Source organism: Eretmochelys imbricata, chromosome 3 (genome assembly GCF_965152235.1).
Source record: "Eretmochelys imbricata isolate rEreImb1 chromosome 3, rEreImb1.hap1, whole genome shotgun sequence".
Classification (NCBI taxonomy): domain Eukaryota; kingdom Metazoa; phylum Chordata; order Testudines; family Cheloniidae; genus Eretmochelys; species Eretmochelys imbricata.
In genome coordinates this window covers 199,720,014-199,740,135 of record NC_135574.1, presented here as the reverse complement: position 1 = coordinate 199,740,135, position 20,122 = coordinate 199,720,014, and the positions used below count along the sequence as shown (strand labels likewise).

Genomic DNA, 20,122 nt, shown 5'->3' with positions numbered 1-20,122 from the left:
GTTAAAGATTCCATAAACTCCTTTCAGACTTCCAGAGCTGTGAAATACCCTGAGCGTTTTGTAAGAGTAACACTACCAAAATGAAACAAACAGCTCTAGGTCCCTGGTTTAACTCCAGCACAGGGTAATATTTACTGGAAGTTTTACCTTCCATAAGGGCTGCTCGGTGGCCTATGTCAAATGAGTTTGGTCTCAGTCTAGTTCTAAGTAGAGAGGTGTCCCCATCGCAAGCCTTCTTCCGCAATCACCAAAGATCAGCAGAGAGGCCAAGGATAGAATGGGTACAGAAACCAAACTGGTCTCTTGTCTCTAGAGCTGGTCCCACCGAGGGAAAGTTGAGACTCATTAGCAGGGCAGCATGCAGGGAAACCTGAAGTAAAACTGCCTATGTTCTGGCCATTCTGTGGAAGAACTGGGCCTTTCGTTGTTCTGGTGGGCTCTGGCCCAGTTCTTCCACATATATATATTCTCATCCCAGAATTTAAATAATCACTAATAGGTTCTTTGTTTCACTAACCTATTTAGACTAAAAACAATTAACTGCTACTTACACATCATTAGGCTATACTGTATGAAAACAATTCCATCAAATTTTCTTCACATTTAAAATCTCCTGGCAGTCATATATCAGGAGAGGGAATGTAACCAAGCTCGCTGTATTCCAGGATTCAGTAATTACATGATTTTTGCTGTAGAATTACGCAGAGGAATATAAATTTTCTACTTTTAAATTAAGATTTTAGCCCTTATAGCTGTGGAAATAAACTTCCAAATGTAAACAAATGCAGAGTGTCTTCCTGAGTCTGCAGACACCCTGAAACAATAACTCACAGTGGCATAATTTGCCCTCATTGATCAGCATGGGCTATGTGAAAATACTGTTACATTCCTGAATGTTTTAGCTGCAACACAGAAGTAATGCAAAGTCCACTGTATTATTATGTATTGGCTGTAGTGTCGGGTATTCGGAGAGGGACAGTGGGATGGCTTCTCATTGTCGAGAGTTAACGAGATTTAGGGAGCAGAGGTTCAAGCCCTCCCAAAACTTTCAAGTTACCTACAACCCTGCCCATGAGAGTTAGGGAAAGAAAAGAGGCCAAAATCATGAAAAGCCTCCTCTGTGCCAAAAGCCTCTTGTCCCCTACTGAACTGCCAAACCTCCACTTTCTCCCTTATAACTTGTACAGTGCAGCTACATGTTGCAAATACTAAAATCTGTGTGGGCAACATAAAACTGTTTGAAACTGATATCGAGATAAATAAGTCTGTGAGGCCGTACTGACTGTATTACTCATTTGCACATTTAATTCAGAAACAGGCTCCATTTTTCAATTTAGCTGGAGCTGCATCAAGATTTCCAGTTTGACCCACCTGAGCAGCGGGCCACCCCACAGAATGTAGGTTTTGCTTGGCACACAGCGCCTTGTTTTTGGTATGAAATATGTTAGCACTTTCAGATGTTTTTTCCCTCACCACAGCTAGTGCAAGAGACCAAGTTTAACTGACTGTAAAAATAAACTGTAGAATACATCTGAAGGTATCTGGTGATAAGCTTCCTTAGGAATCTCACCCAGGTTTTCAAGGCATAATAGTGTCCACAGCAAAGGTACAGATAGCTAAACTGCCTTGCGTTAAAGTGGATTTCTAATTTGTTTCTTGAGGAGTTCATCATCTTGCAAGGTAATTCCTGCTGTTCACCTACCCTATTGAAGTAACTACCAAGAGTGTAATGGGTTTCTTATCCTTTTTTCCCTAGGAGTGTCAAGAGCATCAATGCAGCATATTGAATTCTGCTCTTGTACTAAGGAGAAAAAACATAAAATATTAAGGATCTTTTCCTGTGCAGAGCTAGATTGTGTGTGGCATCCCCTGAAAGACACAGACTAGGAGTGGAGGAGTCAAAGATGATTTTAAGATTGTTCCTTCTCCAAGGGCCAAGTCTTCCCTAAGTTAGGGAGCCTCCCCACGCCTGCCAGTGGGCTGCTCTGAAGCTCATCTATAGAAATCTTTCTGCCCCTGGCTCCCACCTGTGCTACACTAGACTTCTCCTGCACTGGGGGAATTCTGCCTGGATCTGTTGCCTTTACAACCTGTAAATGTTGTCAGAGTGGCATATAGACATACGTGGGGGCCAGAGTGGCAAATACCTTCTAATTGTGGGGCGGTTGTAATGAATTATATACGCTGATCTGGATAAAGTCCAGCATGTCATTTGAATCCTTCCCTTCTCTTTTCTGCATGCAGAAGTAGGGCTGATAATTTGCAAAAGACCGAGGAAGTCACTGGGACTGCTCCTGTGAGTGACTGCCTGCTCAGCAATGGGCATAAAGACTTTCCAGTTTTCCTTTGAGCTACGAATTTGGTTTGAGCTTTAAAGAGGCTTTTTGTGGTATCAGGGTAACCCTGTCATCCATAATGTGTACCTTAGTGCTAATATTTAAAGAGAGTGGGGGATTAAAAGATTCATTACTAATTCTCATTCTCTAGCATGGAAGGTTCCATTGTGCGCCTGCCAGAGATAGTCGCCTTGAAGAAGAGATACAAAGCCTATCTCTACTTGGATGAGGCTCACAGCATTGGTGCTGTGGGACCCACCGGCCGGGGAGTCGTGGAATATTTTGGAATGGACCCTGAAGATGTCGATGTATTGATGGGTACATTCACCAAAAGCTTTGGAGCAGCTGGAGGATATATAGCTGGCAAGAAGGTAAATAGAAAACTTCTAGTCTCTGTTTGGCACCAAAACAAATGTCATTTTATCTGTGTATGGTATGTATAGCTTCCTTTCCATATAATCTGCCATACAGTCGTGCTATTATAGAGAATTCATCGTTCCTGTTTGGATCCCAAATGCATGATTGAGCTGTTCAGATATTCTTCATGTTGAGATGGGTAAAATATTCAGTTTTCTTATTTTTGTTTGATATTCATATTAGGTAATTTGCTGCGCTGCTGGTACTTTTGTCCCAAATCTGGGTGGAGGGCTTTATAAATAATGCTGCTGTTCATTGTCTTGGGGATATTCAGCCAGCTGTGGGTGGCTAAATATACTTCAATGTACAGATTTGCATGCCCAGTTTGGGATTATGCCAGTATAACTATACCTGTAAACTATATCAGTACAACTGGTAAAACTTTCCTGTGTACACAAGGCCTTAAGCCTTTATGTCCTGTAACTAGGCCCCCTACCTATGACCTATCCTAGTTTGTATAAAGTCATTTGGCTCAGGTAAGTAGCAGGGGATGTGTCACTGAAGCATCAGGGCCTAAGAATTGCACTCAGAGCCACTAACACAAATCCCCATGCCCACATCGAGTCCCATTTAAGTCTGTAGTGCTCTGCACAGGTGCAGGGGTTCAGGCTGGTGGTGGATCCAATTGCATGATTGGGGCCTGTTTTCATTTTCAGCTTATGCAGAAGCATGTGTCAAGGATGAAGGAGTGTGTTAAAGTGGAGAGCATGTGGCAATGAGGAGTTGCAATGGATTTTGATGGAACTGCTAGGTAGGGTTCAGCCTTATAGTAAAGACAAACTAATAAGACTACAGTGAAGTTGAATACAGACACTAGTAAGGTTACTTTTCTTCTGCTAAGTGTAATGGGAGACAAACTGCACTATTTGCCATTTGCACATCACAGTCATCCTTCTGAAAGGTGGGACAATTCTGTATTTTAAATACAGCTTGTTGATTAGTCCCGCAGTGAGCCCAGGTTTCCCGCCTCCCCTTCTGTAAAGAGTTTCATTATAAGCAAAGTAGTATTCTAGTTTGTAGCTTTGTTTCAGCTGTAGGTGCATAGCTTACATTTTAAAGGATCTACATTTGCCAAGTATCACCTGTATTTCTTCAGACCATGGATTTTGAATAACAATTAAGAAAATAAATCAGTCATGAAATGTTTTGGTCAAATATCCTTGATCTCCGTAGGTTCTCACCTGTATCAGTAGATGGGAAGGCGTTTTGCTCTCCTGACAACTCAAAGTTAACTCAAATTTTGTTTCACTTGTTTAAGGAACTTGTGGATTTTTTACGAACTCACTCCCATAGTGCTATTTATGCCACATCTATGTGTCCACCTGTAGCAGAGCAGATCATTAGGTCAATGAAATGTGTCATGGGACTAGACGGAACAACACAAGGTAAGACCCCTTTTAGTAACTGCACACATTTTATTTATAATCTTAGCATGTACTGACAGGGAGCAAAAAATACCTTCCAACAACAAAGGTCCCAAAGGCAGTAGAAAAGTATGGTAAAAATGGCAGTGTAAATGTAGTCATTAACATTGTACAGTCTATCATATCCATCCTGGCATGCCCTTGGGTGTTTTTAATCATACTGCTACATACTTTTATGCACAGTTTCATCAATGATCTCAGAGTACACTGGAAGCCATTTCAAACTAAGCTTCACAACACTCCTGCAAGAAGATGTCTGTTTTGCTGTTGGGTAAACTGAGGCACGCAGTGGTTAGGTGACTTGTTTGAGGTCACAGAGCAAGACAGTGGCAGAGATGAAAGTGCCCCTCTGGAGCCCTTGCTCTCAATTGCCTTTTCTAGCAAGACCACATAAGCTTCCCAAAAATGTATATGAAAAGGATATAAACTCTTTAAATCTGATGATTGACTTTACAGCATGAGTTCAGAATTAAAGCTGAGGATCTCTTATTAATCATCTTGAAGGACTTAGATATTGCAATAAAAATACTACTTAGAGACCACTCCTGGAGTTTCAAACTCAGCCTTGTCTCAATAGAGGTGGTTGCCACATGAGATTCTTGATGAATGTAAATGTTTGAAACAGCAAATGATTGAAAGCATGATATAGACTTTCTACCCAGGTGTGACACTGTACATGATGGTACTATTAAAATTATGACATTAATGTCACACTTCAATTTGTAACTAGACTGCAGTGTCCTGAAGTTAAATTTGTTTCTGAACATGCTTTGTCCCCAGGTTCTGGAGAAACTGCAATAAAGACATATTGATGTCATTTATGGAGGATACGTTTTATTTGTATTCCTTCTGTGATGGGGACCTACTTTAAGTAGCCAAGGATCAGAGTCTCTGTATAATGTACACTATATAAACTATAGAACAACTGTGTTATGTAACTATCTGCTACTACTGCAGTATGTTACTGAAGTATATCCAAGCTCCTAGGACTTAAATTTGTCCTAACCCAGGGGTAATAGCTGATGTACCAATGCATTTTAATTTTCTGGAGGTGTTTAGGGACAATGATGTGGATTTTGCAATTTTATGTATAACATATATTTGAAGAGCCAGATTGTTGTCCTGAACAGCAGTTCATTTATGCTGGTTCAGCAGCATAAAGGAGGTAGAATCTTCTTGTAGTAGGGGTCCCTGACTGGAGAAGATCTACTCAGTGACTTCCTGCTGGCCCTCCCTCATAGTCCTGGGTTGGAGGGCAAGCTGGGGATGGAGACTGACAGAGGCATGGCCACATCAGACTGCTATTCGCAACTATTTTGTACTGATGCAATGGCCCATAGAGTGCTGTTGCAAACCAGTACAATTTAGAGCAGCCCTGGGGCTACTTAGAATTGCACCGGGGGCCAATGGGTCCTCTGGCCCAGGCCAGCATTTGCAAGGTGCCAGTGCAGAAAAGGAGGAATGGAGAATCTGGCCCAAAATACCAAAATTTGCTTCAGTGCACAAGCAAAAATTAAGGTTACTTGGAATCTAGAAACACTCCATTGTGATGCCTGAAGGCTGGGGAAACAATATTTTAGTCATTTAGGCAAATAATCCAAACTGGATTAAGGAAGTTGTTGTTATACTCTCCAATTTGAAAGTTAAGCGTTGGGGATAGTAATATCTATGTAGGTTTCAGAGTAGCAGCCATGTTAGTTTGTATCCGCAAAAAGAAAGGGAGTACTTGTGGCATCTTAGAGACTAACAAATTTATTTGACAGGTTTCAGAGTAGCAGCCATGTTAGTCTGTATTCGCAAAAAGAAAAGGAGTACTTGTGGCACCTTGGCGACTAACAATTTTATTTGAGCATAAGCTTTTGTGAGCTACAGCATGCATCCAATGAAGTGAGCTGTAGCTCACGAAAGTTTATGCTCAAATAAATTTGTTAGTCTCTAAGGTGCCACAAGTACTCCTTTTCTTTTTGCGAATACAGACTAACACAGCTGCTACTCTGAAACCTATAAGAGACTCGCTGTACTCCTTGTATTTTACCTACTGTACATTCAAATGGTCCTGATACATTATATAATCCTCTGAATCAGTTTTATAAAAATGCTTGCCAACAGAGGGCAATATTGTATCAACCCTTTTCAAGAGTTTTGTCTTTCGGGCCTAAAATATACGGTATGTAAAGCATTATATCTGTAGAGCATTTCTAATCTCAGCCTTCCAGAACTGCTTAGAAATGGCTTTGGGGTAACATGAGTCTGCATATAGTGTAGAGCAGGCTGATCGGAGACCTGGGTTCAAAAGAGAGCCTTTAAAGCTGTCTACACCTAGGTGATTTGGAGGATTAGAGTTTCAGAAAAAGTTCTGTCAGCAGCAGTGTAATTTAGTGACACAATGTTTGTATTTTTACATAAACTGAGTTGCTTCGCTTATCTCTGTTAGCTCTGGCAATTTATTTTAATTTGCCTTGTAACATTTAATACAGATATACTGAGCATCAGGTCATCAGCTTTGATGCTGCTTTGGCTTCAGGAACACAGATTGTGGCTCAGAATGTAAACAGAAAGAGGGGGAGAGAGCGTGCTCTGGTTGAATCTTCCTAGATGTTAGTTTAGCACCTAGCACAGCGGGGCCCTTATCTTGACTGGGGCCCTTGTGCATTAATATAATATAAAATAGCAGCTGTTAATTTTTGAATGATCCTCATGGGGCAACATGCCACATGACGGGAAAGTCTCAGCTCAGACAAGATGGCATCCCTACATCCAAAAATGGAAGAAACCATTGACATATGGAGTTTATCTCTCCCTTGCAGAAGGTTAAGTAATTCACCTTTATGCACACGTTTCTCTTCCCAACCCCAAATTAAGGACCACACAGAAAACTCTATGAAGAATGGGGTCTTCATGAGGAATGGGTGAAGTTGGGTATGGGTCTTCCAACAGCCCTATGAAGATTACCCAGGAAAGATAACATGGCCTCAGGCCATATTACCTTTTTCGCAGACTCCTCTGTACTGGGGAAGCTTCCAGAGCCAGTGAGGAGGGATGGCCTCTCCCTGCAGGTCTGCTGGATTGTGAGAATGGAATTCATTGCATTAAATGAAAAGCTGCTCCCACTCCCCACAGAATAGTTTTGGGGAGACTCTGTAAGGAGAACCTCACAAAGTGTTTCCCTTCCAACAGATATTCCTGTAGGTGGAGAGGCGCTGACTCTCAGATATCTAGAGAAACTGCCAACACATGTATTAAGTATTTTGAAAAGGAAAGAAAATACATCTTTGCTAGCTTAACATGGAATAACTCACCTAGAGAGAGACAGTGAAATACCTTGGTGGCAAATGAGTAAATTTGTCCCAGTTGTCTTCATCACTGAATCCTAGAATAATAGATGTATAGAAATCAGATCATAATTTGATCATTTAGTCAGTCCCTTGCAACTTCCAGGTTATTCCCTGTAGTTTATTTTCTAGTGCTTTGCTCAGTTTTGGTTTACAAGTTAGTTATAGGGCTTCCACCCTGCCTTCCATTAGTTGTCAAAGTACTCTGCCTTGATCTGGTAAACATCTGACTTGGAGCAGAGCAAGAGAAATGTGCTTACACATTGGATGTAATCAAAGCCCAGAAATGCAGCCAGTGTTTGTGTTTACCTCCTCATGTATCAAAATGATCGATCTGCTGTTGTTTTTTCTGCAGTTATTTTGCTTTAGCATGATTATGCTTGGTTGAAAAAGAAAACAAGGTTTGAATTTTCAAGACCTAATTAATGGATTCATGACTGGGGGGTCTGAGTAGATACATGTGTGCACCAGTGGTGCTATATAATTAAAGGCATTGCAGGTATCGATATCTGCAGTCAGTGTTGCCCAACAGTTTCCATCATAAGCCCCTGTTTTCAGTTTCTTATAACTTTTCCAAACTTCAGCCTTTCAGACTGAAATTTTCCATGGATGCCAGGTGTCTGCCTATGGCTGAATTTATTTATTTATTTAGACAAAAAAAGTTCTGTTGTTTCTCTCAAGAAAGTTAGGGAAATGTTAGAATATTTAACATGGGCAGAACAATGTATAGATGTTTCATTGAGTAGCTCTAACACTTCCATGCTTTGGAGCAAGGACTTGAAACTTAACACAAGGTCATCCTGGTGTCAAGGTTGTGTCTTTTGCCATCTTTGTGAAAATCCACCCAAATATGAGTCTCTGAAACATCTTCATTTCACATGTTCTGTGGAGACTTGTTTGAGTTTGGTGGGAAGGTAGCGGACTGAGATGAGGGGATGGAGTTGGAGGATATTGGAATGAAGGGGAAGACTGGGACTAAGAAGAGGTTACAGGCTGGGTTGGGAAGGGGAGGTCTAAAACTGGGACATGGATATATTGGAGGGGCAGAAGCAGAAGATTTCAGGCTTGGGTGGGACAGGAGCAGAAGAGTCTGTACACAGTACAGTATACTCCTCTCAGAACATGGAACGGAACCCAGGAGCCCTGAGTCTCACCATTCCTCTACTGTTAGCAAATAGCTGTGAACCCACTGGCAAAATGTGTGTTTTACTTTCAGTGAAATGTTCCATTTTATCATTCAAAAACTCCCACTTTACGTAACTAAAAAGAAATGCAGGAAATACAAGGTCTCCCCCAAAATTTGTCTACAAATGAATACCTGGCACAGAATTTCTGATAGAGTCCTGAAACCACCGAGCATCATTTCATGATCATTTCTCCAATATCTCTTGACTATCTTATGTACACTAGATGGCCTGTAACAATTTTACAGAATCCATGAGTAAATTACTGCATACCCTTCATTCTGCCTCATTTTCTCCTGTTCACTGAGCAAATCGAACCAGGAAATGCCAGGCTCACTCTAATTAATAGTCCGTCTAGTTAAGTATTCTGCCTCCACAATGGCCTATGCCAGAGGATTCAGAAAATGGTGAAAAATTCCCTAATGCCTCTGGCCATTTATGCAGTATTACAGCATTCTTAGTTGAAGAGGAGGAAACCTTTCCCTGAGCCTATATGTCAGTTCAGGCACTAAAACTTGAGGACCCACAGCATTTGCAATTTTTATCCTAGATAGAGTAACTGCAAATGTTCTATTGTAGTTCATATAATACAATTGCTAATAGAATACAAGTGTCTAATCCCTGTACGAACCTTTCACAGCTGTAACTATATTCCTCACTAATACCATGCAGCGGTGAGTTCTATAGGTTAGTTTGCAGTGGTTTGTTGTTTTTTTTTAAAGTCATTTTATCCCTTTTAAACTTACATTGCCTTTTAATCTCAAATATACCCTTCTTCATTCATATGGGACATGGGAAGCAGAAGTTCCCATGACATTCACTTTATAGTTTGGATTATATATATATTCTTTATACCTTCTCTTCATGGCTTCTCATTATACCACTGGAGATACCTCAGGAAACTCAACAGCTGCCTTAGCAGTTTTAGCCTGTCGATGAGCCTGCACTTGGCTCAGGATACTTGGACTTTGTGTGATCTTTAATAATAGCTTATACTATGCGTACTTGCCTATAAGGCACTGACAGAGCTTCTCGGCTAAGATTAGTCTGAGAAAGCCATGCTAGCCCCTTCCAGCTGTGACCTTGGACCTTTTTTTCTTATTGAGAATACCACAAGCATATTTTTACACTTAAATTTGATAGGTAAAAAAATAGAACCACTAAGTGTACAGATTTAAGACTGCAAGCAAACAAAAGCAGTTTCCATACTGATGAAGAATAAAATGTAGTGATGTAACTTGCTAATTAAAGCATTTAAAAAGTCATATTTTTTCTATTTGGTATGTGATAATTCATTAACAATAAAGTAGTATTCCTTTTTATATGCTTTTATGGGACTCTGTCTAATTTTAAAATATATTCTTAAGAAGCTACTGTCCTCAGGCATGTTACAAAACAATACCTGAGATTATTAAAACAGAAAGGATATTTTTAAAATGCAAATGACTTTCGCTGTTTATGGTTTAACTTTGTATCACAATTTCTCTCTCTGCTTGGAAACTGAAAATGGGACAAGTAGTTTGTAGTCAGAATTGAGTTCTCATGTACTAGATCAATGCTGGCACAGTTGGATTGCAAAACCTGCAGGGGAATATGTTTTTGTGTTTTAAAGGTTTATTTTAAAAATTGGCGATGAATCCCTGGAAACATTTACATTTGTCTTGGATTTTGTAAAAACTTAGGACCAGATTTTCAAAAATGCTCAGCACCCACAATTGGCACCAGACTTTCAAAAGAGCTCGCTCAGCTCCTGACAGCTGAGCTTCCAGGGTTAAATGGGAGCTGAGCTCTTTTGAAAATCTGGCCTTTCATGTTTTGTAAAACGAAATATGGCTGTCAGCGTCTCCTGTCAAATCTGAGGCCTTAATGCTGCAAGCTGCTCTGTGTGGGCAGGCCCCAGCACCCACTCACAGCGGCTTGCAGGACTGGAGCTATGATGAACTACATTAGTTTCTAATTATTATGGAACTTCCCTTTATTGCTCCCTAAGATTTTCTTCTTGTCTTTTATTATGAACTGCAAGAACTTCTCTTAGGTCTTGATCCAGCAGAACACTTACGGACATGCTTGATTTTAAGCTTCTGAGTATTCTCATTAAATGCAATGAGACTACCCACGTGTGATGTGTTTAAAATGCTGAAGTGCCTGGCTGGAATAGGGCCTTGCATCATAGCCATTTTCTCAGCAGCAGATGACGAGTCAGGTTGGATTCTGTCACCCGTACTCAAGCTGAAGCAGAACAAACCCTGAACGTAATCATCCTGATTTCAATGGCACCACCTGCAGAGTAAGGTACTCCTCACCCTATATGTGGCAGAATTGCGTCCATAGAAAATAATGGACTGTTGATTCTAACAAGCAAGGGAACTTGAGTAATAGGCTTACAGAGTAAGACTTTCAAAAGCACTCAGCACTGGCATAATGGTGCTCCTGTTGAAGTCAGTGGAAGATTTTCTGTTGACATCAGTGGGAACAGAGCAGTGGTGGAGTGAGGTTTTGTGACTGGCAGGGGGTGGGGTGATGGGTCATTGGTGGTGAGCTGGAGAGCCAACCTGTCCTGCACTCGCTTGGCAGAGGCAGCTCCCATCCGGCAGGGCTAGGCCCAGCTCCCTCCTCCAGTCATTGCAACCTGACACCACTTAGGTTTCATGCACCGTGCTGCAATGCCCAGAGTGGGAAGCTGGGCCTAGCTCCATGGGCCAGGAGCCACCAGTACAGTGTGAGCATAGGGCGGGCTCACTCTCCATGCCTCAAAAGGTGCCACGCATACACCTAATGGCTGCTAGGAGTGCGGTCACCCCTGCTTCCCCCCATTCGTTCCACCACTGGGACAGGGACAGGAGTGGCAGAAGCTCCCTAAAAGTGGAGGGCCACTGTCCCCTGGACTGTGGCCCCGCACTACTCCTTGCCCCCATGTCTTCCCTTCCCCAGAGGCCCTGGCCCCGCACCGCCCCTTCTCCCCAAACCCCCGCCCTTGTACCGCCCCTTCCCCCAAGGCCCTGCCCCTGCTCCACCTCTTCCCCCGAGGCCTTGTCCCAGCTCTGCCTTTTCCCCGCAAGACCCCACCCCTGCTTGCTCCTCTCCACCCTGTCTCCCCCGTCACTCACCCTTATAGCTGGTAAAAAGTGGGAGGGAATAGCCCTCCCCCTTTTAAAAGTGATGGGGCAATGGCCCCCTACCTCCATACCAGCACCCCTGGACAGAGGCCAGTGCTAATTCCTCACACAATACTGATCTCCCCTTAGTCTCAAATTAAGCATTAGAGAAAGGGCTGGTGAAAGAGATCCACAGACTAGCACGGAAATAAATCTCACAGTTATTCTTATGAAGCCAGATTCTGAACTCCTTTGCACACACTTGTGTGCAATTATTCCCTCAAGCAGTGGTACTGAAGTCAAGGATATAGGAATTATTCAGTGTGAGCAAGGGGTTCACAATGTGGTGCTTAGTAAACCTCATTTTTACAATAGGCAAATAATACATAGTTCCGTGGCACGGCAAGGTACCTTCTTCATTCTAGAGATAGCAGAGCTTTAGATTCCCTGGCAGTTCTGGAAGAAGCTTGCTGCTGTCGTATTACTCCAATTGGTAGTGTGTAATCAGTCTGAGGGACACAAAAGAGAGACTTGCCTTTCCTAAATGCATTTAGATCCTTGGCATTTCAGCAATACCTAATATGTTACAGATGTAGTGCAATGTGTGCTGGCTGGCTTTCAGCTGCGGGACTGACATGCTTTGTGATTAATCACCTGTGTTTGGTAATAAATATGCACAGCAAGGGCTTGTCCCTCTGTCTCTGTTTTCATGCAAGGTGCTTTTAGTGTACATGATACAGAATTATCAATATTTGTGTGCAAGTTTCGTACATACCTGGCCAATAAAAAATAACAGAATTTTGTACAATTCCTCCTCTTCTCTGTCCTTTATTTGAAATTACCATTGCTTTTTCTCTGAATTTATTAAGCAATTCACAGTTAAAATTAGACTGACTCTAGTCCTTAAAGGCTTATTTAGCAGGAGTATTAGTCTAAATCATTTGGTTTATAGGTGGTGTTAGTGTAGGTCTTTGCTTCTCCCCAATCCATAACAAAGTTGTTTTTATACAGAACCGTTATCTTAGAGCTCATTTCCTTTAGGCACTCTGGTTTTATAGTGTTCTATTTGTGATTTAGTGCACATGGAGGTACATATGTGTTACTTCTATAGTGGAACCAGAGAAGGAAAGAAAATCAGTCCATCTGTAACTGTTTAGGGGAGAAGAACAGCTATTGTTTTCCAAAAATTTTTGCAGCCTATTAAAGTTTTCTTTTTACTATCTAGTTGTTACTAGAGGAAGGCATGGGACTAGAGCTCTGTATCTCAGGAACATAGATTGAAAAGACAGTCTGACACTGGTATGTAGAAGTTGGATTGGATAACTAATTATCTAAAAAAGTCCCCATGAAAAAACAGCTGGAGAAGATTAAAGCAGGTGGATTTGTGTCTTGCATAGCCCACAGTATGCCGAGGAAAAGTACAAAGAGCGGGATTATCCTCTTTGGAACAGGTTCAGGAAAAATAACCCTCTTTCAGTGAACATACACCTGAGATATAAACATTAAAGGCTACAGGTTGCTTGTTCCTGGTTTCAATATGTTGAGTAAGAATTTCCAAGGTTAAAAACCTTCATGTGGCATTCAAAGGTAAAATGTCGTGCAGAAGTTGGACACATCTAAATTATTTGCTGGTTAAAAGCTTTCAGAAGTGAAAAACAAATGTATTTGGAAGAATAAATGAAACTTTGCTTGAGAGGGATGATAATTTTGCAGTCAGGGTAAGATAATTTGCTTTTGTAAATCAGCCTAGTTCCATTGAAGTCAATGATTTACACCAGCTAAGAATCTGGTCCTCAGGCTGTTAGACTATTGAATTCAACACTAACATTGCAGGACTCCAATAAAAGCAGGTTTATACCCAGAGAGCTCAACTGTGAGCTGCCTTATGTGCTCACTCAAGACAGTGAGAGGGCATTGGGCACCGCCTGTCCCTTTGCACTGATTACCCATATTCCAGGTCACAATGCAGGTGGGATGGCAGCCTCCACAGAACCACTGCTCCCCTCCCACATGTGATGGGGAATAAATGGGCAGGGCAAAGAGTAGGCTTCACCTCCTCAATTCAGCCAGCCGGCAAAGTAAGCCTGGGGAAGTAATTGGGGTCAGGTATGTGTGAGGAAAATAGGCTCTTCAAATGAAAGCCTGCACTTTACCCAAAGCTACCCTTAAATCTAGTTTTGAAGAGACGCATAAAACTAAAAACAAAAGGACAGTTGAAATATAATTACAAACTTGAGGTTTTTCTGCTGCACCTACCACTGTAGCGTGCAAGATAAATAACTGATTATATATGGTAGTAGTGGACCAGTACTACAACATATGACAATGTGTATGAGGCGCGTAGGTGGTCTTTAACCAAGAAACTTAACATCAGAAAGGAAAGTGTGGAGGCTTGGTAAAGAAATGGTCACCCACCCGCCCATCCTCTTCCAGTATTCTCTCCCTCAGAGATCACCTCACTCTTCAGAATTCATGCATTTTCAGATCTTTTCCTAGGCTTTTTCCACCCCCAGCAAAACGGTGTTAACATTCTGAGTCTAATGTTCTGGGATGTCACACTGTCTGGTATCATTGTTTTAAAAGGCATTCCTACATCAGCATTTGAATGTCCTGAATTGAGCCCTGTGGGCATGCTCCAAAGGGGAACTCTCCCTCCACACTTACAAATTGTCTAAGGATGTAGATTTGAGGGGTTGGATAATCAGTTTTGAGGCGCTTGTCTGAGGCTATTCTACCACCTTACGTCAGTATAGCCACATCACTCAGGGGTGGGATTTTCCCCTTAATAGGGAACGAATATTACCTGCACCTTGTAAATTGTTACATATTTTTTATTTGTCAGCTCTATGCAATGATCAGATGGTTTGATAAATTTTGAAAAGCCTGGAATTTTGAATGGCTGAGAATCTCTTTCCAGCATTGTGGTAAATAGCTGACTAGAAAGGAGAAGTATTAAACTACATCCACCAACAACATCTGCATCTATGAAAACTGTCCCTAATTGAAAAGTCAGTAGTTTCAAATGCGGTAGACTGAGAGCTTAGGAATTAGATTGGGTAGTGTTAAAATACTACAGTTATTTTTAATCTTTAAGACCCAGTTCTTTCTATACATTAAGAGGTGCTAATAACCTGTTTAATATTTAAAAGAAGAGAGAACTTTCATTTTGTAGATTTCAGTCAAGCTATTCTGTGGTCCCCCACCCCATCCCTTCGATATTTCCTCCTGGTTCTTTTGAGAGCTACTATACCAAAAATATTTTTGGAAATACCACAGACTATTGTTTTTATTAGAGACTGGAAAGCTTTGTAGTAGGATGCTTTTGTGTTTCATTTGTTTTCCTTGCTCTGGCACAGCTGTTTTTGTTTTAGCAGCATTGGCGAGATGGTTAAACTATTTGTGGCCTCTACTAACCCAGCAGATTTCTTACACAGAAAGTTTTAAACTGAATGGCAGAAACTGTAACTAGCGAGTTGTCTGCGTGGGCAGTTTTGTGCATGAAGTTACAAATGCAGTGGTTTTATGGGATCTTTTAATTTGTTCAACAAAACACTGATCACTGTAGAGCAAGTCCCAGTTTCCCTATAAATTTCCCAGCCAGAAGCTTGTCAGGAGAGTGTCTTGACTAGATGAGATACAAAAGGGATGAAGTAATAGATCTTAGTTAAACCTAGAATTTATTAAGCAGTAGGAAATTATTAGAGGAACAGGGCTTGCATAGGTGTGGTGATCCCCACATTAACCAAAAGAATAGAATGAAAGATAACAGGTGCTGAGGGGCAGTGTAGTCTGACTATGCAATCTGCTCAGTACCTAGCTAGTAATAGGGGTTAGCACAATAATCACAGCTGGACCAGAGAGGAGAATGGGGAACCAAGGAGCAGCAATCCAGGAAGTGGATGGAGCCATCAGAAAGAAGTACATAAAAATAGGTATTAAGAGTAAAAACTGTAAATATTCATGTAGAGTACCAATACTGTACCCTTCACAAACAAAACAGAGAAGTTGAAATACTTTGTATTGGGAGACATGATAAGAATTTCTGAAGCTTTAGTGACATAAGAATAATCTATGGGTTATTGTATTTACTGGGGGGAAATACAAAACAGGTTCACTTGCAACAATGGAGCAATGGTACTAACCACAAGAAATTCCTAGACTATCTGAATAAAAATTCTGGATGGGCCAGAACTGGATTTACTGTAGAATCTATGCTATATAGAAACAAAAAAGAAGTAATGAAGCATGTGATTCGGTCCTCTTACTGGAAACATGGTTGTTCAATCAGGCTGTAAAAGATATGGGAAACAACAAAATCTGCTAGAAATCTGCTTCCTTGTGATGTAGAAAGAAGGACTGAACGGTTTTTAAACATAAGTGATTTTTCACTGCTTCTTTTTTTAACATTATAAATATTGATTCTCTACTCCCCTGCTTTTGCTGGAGGACTTGAGCAACTGAGAGGGGAAGAGACTTTTAGAGACAAATGACTTTTAAATAATCTGACTATCAGATTATACTTATCTAGGTTCTATATTATTAAATTTCATCAGCATCGAATGATCAAATGATAATAGGGCCACATAGGGAATAGGTGAAAGAGCGATTGAGTTTGTTCATTCTAACTCCTGGCAAGGGCTTAAGACAAACTCTTTTTCTGAAACATTCAGCAATACAACCCTTTAACTGATGGCTGAGGAAATTCACTCGTTCTCCAGTCCTCCAATGAGTCTCCCAGCTTGAAGAGGGAAGATTAGGCTTAATATTCCTGCTTTTTTCTAAAATAAAAAACAAGCAGGAAAGAATACCTTGGAAAATAAAAATGCTTTACATCTTTTTTTATGCATCATTAAAACCAAAAAGGGTAGAAACCCATTTTTTTATTTTGCAGATCACTTTTAACTTACCACACTCTTCATCAGTCTATGGCTCTTTTCCTAACTGCCTCATTTGGCCCAATGACACAAAAAGATACAATTTGACATGGCCTCAGCAGGGGACCATGCCAGGAGATAGTACTGTGATGGTACCTTTCAAGAAAAGAGGATTTTATTTTCTTTTTAGAGAGGAGGTTAGATACAGCCTGAAGGGGGAAAGCTAGGAAATGAAAATCCATAGAATCCGAATGGAGACTGCTAAAGAATTACCTGATAAGAGTCACAAAGTCTGCATTCCTGAGAACAAAAACAAGGGGAAAGTAGGGCAACAGTTGAATGGCAAGAGCCCAACTGTGGAAATTCTACTTACATTGGTGAGCATTTGCTCATGCACTTAGTCCCAGCAAAGTCCGTGGAATTGGTCATGTGAGTAAATGAACTGGAGTTGCACATAAACTTTGTTCAGGCCTTCTGGACGTGATGAATTGCACCTTCCTGTAAATGGGATACCACAGTTCAGCCGCAGGTTTGTAAAAATTAATTCAGGCCAAAAAAAAAGAAATCCTCTTAATAATGCAAATTCAGTCGAAGTGACATTACTAAAAGGAAATACAAAATTGTGATTCTGAGGAAATTTGAAGCACAAATAGCTAAAGCTGTTGACCCAAACACATTACACATATTTGAAGTACATCAGAATTAAGAAGCTAGGGTTAGCTAGATCTAAAGGAGGAAATAACAAGGAAGCTAAGTGGGATTTTTTTTGCGTCAGTCTTCACCCCACCAGGAAGACAGGAATGGGAGGAAAATGTCTATTTGTGGTTATCCTTCACAGGTAATAAAGATGAAGTACTGTTGGAGATAAAGGTATCAAAAATGAAAAAGCTGGTTAGATGGCAATAAATCTCCAGGACCAGCTGGTACTCATCAGAGTTCTAAGGGATCTGAAGGGTAGAACATCTAGGCTACTATTAAAGCAAAGGACTGGAGGATGGCCAATTATGGTGCCAACTTTTAATAAAAATAGAAAGGGCAAATCCAGGAATCCTGGGATTTCTTGCTGAGAAAACTGTGAAATATAGAATTTAGGGAAGTATAAATTGATGGGGAGAAATTAGTGTGGCAAAGGTATTCTTTGAATGCACCCACAAAATAATCAAGAAAGAAACTCATGGAGAGACAAGGTGGGTAAGGTAATTTTTTTGATTTTTTTTTTACCTCATCCACCTTGTCTTTCTAATATCCTGGGACCGACATGGCTAAAACAACACTGCATACAACAAAGGAACTCATGGACATAACTTGGTTACACATTCCAGAATGGGTTAGTCTCTAAGGTGCCACAAGTACTCCTGTTCTTTTTGCGGATACAGACTAACACGGCTGCTACTCTGATTCCAGAAGCTGTTACTGAAAGTCCTTTATGCAGTGCTATTGAGGAAACATGGCTTGCGAGATGAGGCCCTGTCATGCCTATAGGCTGTTTAAGATGTAGGAGGTAAAACATGGGCAATTCTTACAGTGGAAAAGGAATAAGGGCTAGACTGTGGCATTAAGCCACTGGTCTCTGAGTGTGATACAGAGATGCACTGCACCATGGGACGCATCAGAAGGATTTTACCTTAACACACATCTACACCATTCATTTGATGGTACAGACTGCTCCTCCCAGTGAGCTCCATGGCCTTGTCTCCTCTCTGCCTCCTTTAGGGTGGATCATGCACCTGGGACAAAATGGAAGGAGCAATCTCTGTGCTCCCAGTGACTGCAGTGCTCCCTGGCCCTTGCACAACTCGCCCTTCTTCTCTCCCTCTGTGCAAGAGCCCAGGACAATCTGATCCTTACACTGGAGTGCCTCATGGACCAGTACTACTATATGTGTTGTTCACTCAACTTCCCAATCAAGAATAGCGAGAGTTGTGAGAAGTCCCAGAGCTTCTGACAATGGCAGGTGAAAATCAGAATAGTCAAGTAGAAAGCAGTGCATGGGATGAAATAAACCGCTCCCATACACTGGGAGTTTACCTTTCCAGAAATCATCGAGGCAACACGTGATGAGATATGGAGGGTCAAGTGCTCCCCCAGATTGGCCTGCTGGGGGCAGGGAAGGAGAGGAGCTCTGTCCTCTCTCTCTGCACCTTCCTGGTAGCTGGGCGGGAAACAGAACAGTTGGACAGAACCCCTTCTGCCTGAGAGAGCCTGGCTGGGAGGCAATGGCAGGCTCTGCTGCCGGGGACAGGAGCCCAGCATGTCGTGGAGGGAAGGAGGCTCCAGCTCACTCGGCCCCTGTCCCCAACAACAGGGCCCAGGAGGGCGGGGGCAACCTACTGCCATCCCAGCTGCGGGGGACAGGGGCCAAACGAGTCAGAAACATGCCAGGGGGCATGACTGCTATTTAGGGAATAAAGCACATGGATACTTTTACAATGGTATTTTACATCTTGGAACATGGTATTAGGCCATCTCCTCAATTACTGGAATCACCAGAAGGAAAGTAGCAACCAGAAAAATCAGAGGTATTAGAAGAAGATATGTAAAGGAGAATGTAAAAAGACAAGGATTATTTAATTTGGAAAGAATAAAAATGAGACAGAGAGCATATGGTGGAGGTCTGTAAAACAATGAGCAGCATAGTATAGTGAAGGGTGAGTTAAACACTCCTATTTACCCCTTTCCCATAACACAAAAACAAATGGACACTCTCAGTTGAAAGGCAACAAATTTAGAACAGATACTCAGAAATATTTTCTAATTCAGCATAAAATTATTTCATAATAATCAGTGCTACGGGACATGACTGGGACAAATACAGAGTTCAGAAGGAATCAAAGGATCAGACAATTATATTAATTGGAAGAGCATCTGTTACACTATCTAGCACTAAAAAAATTACAGGGTCTATCAGTTCTCTTGCTTCAGGGTGTAAACTGATCACCAGCTGTGGATTCTACTTTCCAAATTGATGTGGGTAATATACATAATTTTATTACTTGTATAGCTATTCTAGAACTGGATGGAACTGCTTATATACATCCTTAGTGTAACTACACATGCATTACATGTTGTACGTGTTTGATCTATTCACAAGCTTGACAGCGGGGAAAAGAATAATTTATTTAAAAATACATTCAACTTAGTCAGTCTTCCATCAAAACCATAGGAGAAGAAAATCATTTTTAATAGACTATAATATGTGAGATTAAATCAAAGCAACAGTGTAATATTTCAAATGTCTGAATGAATTTCAAGACACTTGTTTGACCTGTATTGCTGTTTTCTGTTCAACACATTGATACAAGTGAAAGCGCTTTCCAAAGCAACTGAAAACATTATATGAATGCAATTTCTTGTCATGCAGACATCCCTGGATGTCACTTAGTAAGAAAGTTAATACATCTGAAATATTGTTAAAGTATCTTTAATCATTTCACATTATATCCAATGATCAAAAGTCATC

At 41.1% G+C, this 20,122-nt stretch overlaps 1 protein-coding gene across 1 annotated transcript in view; it reads left to right on the top strand.

Annotated features, from left to right (window-relative positions):
• SPTLC3 (serine palmitoyltransferase long chain base subunit 3) overlaps nt 1-20,122 on the top strand; it is a 129,216-nt gene that overhangs the window by 101,408 nt on the left and 7,686 nt on the right. The window contains exons 8-9 of the mRNA XM_077812046.1: nt 2,488-2,707; nt 4,012-4,138. Coding sequence (XP_077668172.1) covers nt 2,488-2,707; nt 4,012-4,138 — 347 coding nt within the window. The remainder of the gene's footprint in view (nt 1-2,487; nt 2,708-4,011; nt 4,139-20,122) is intronic.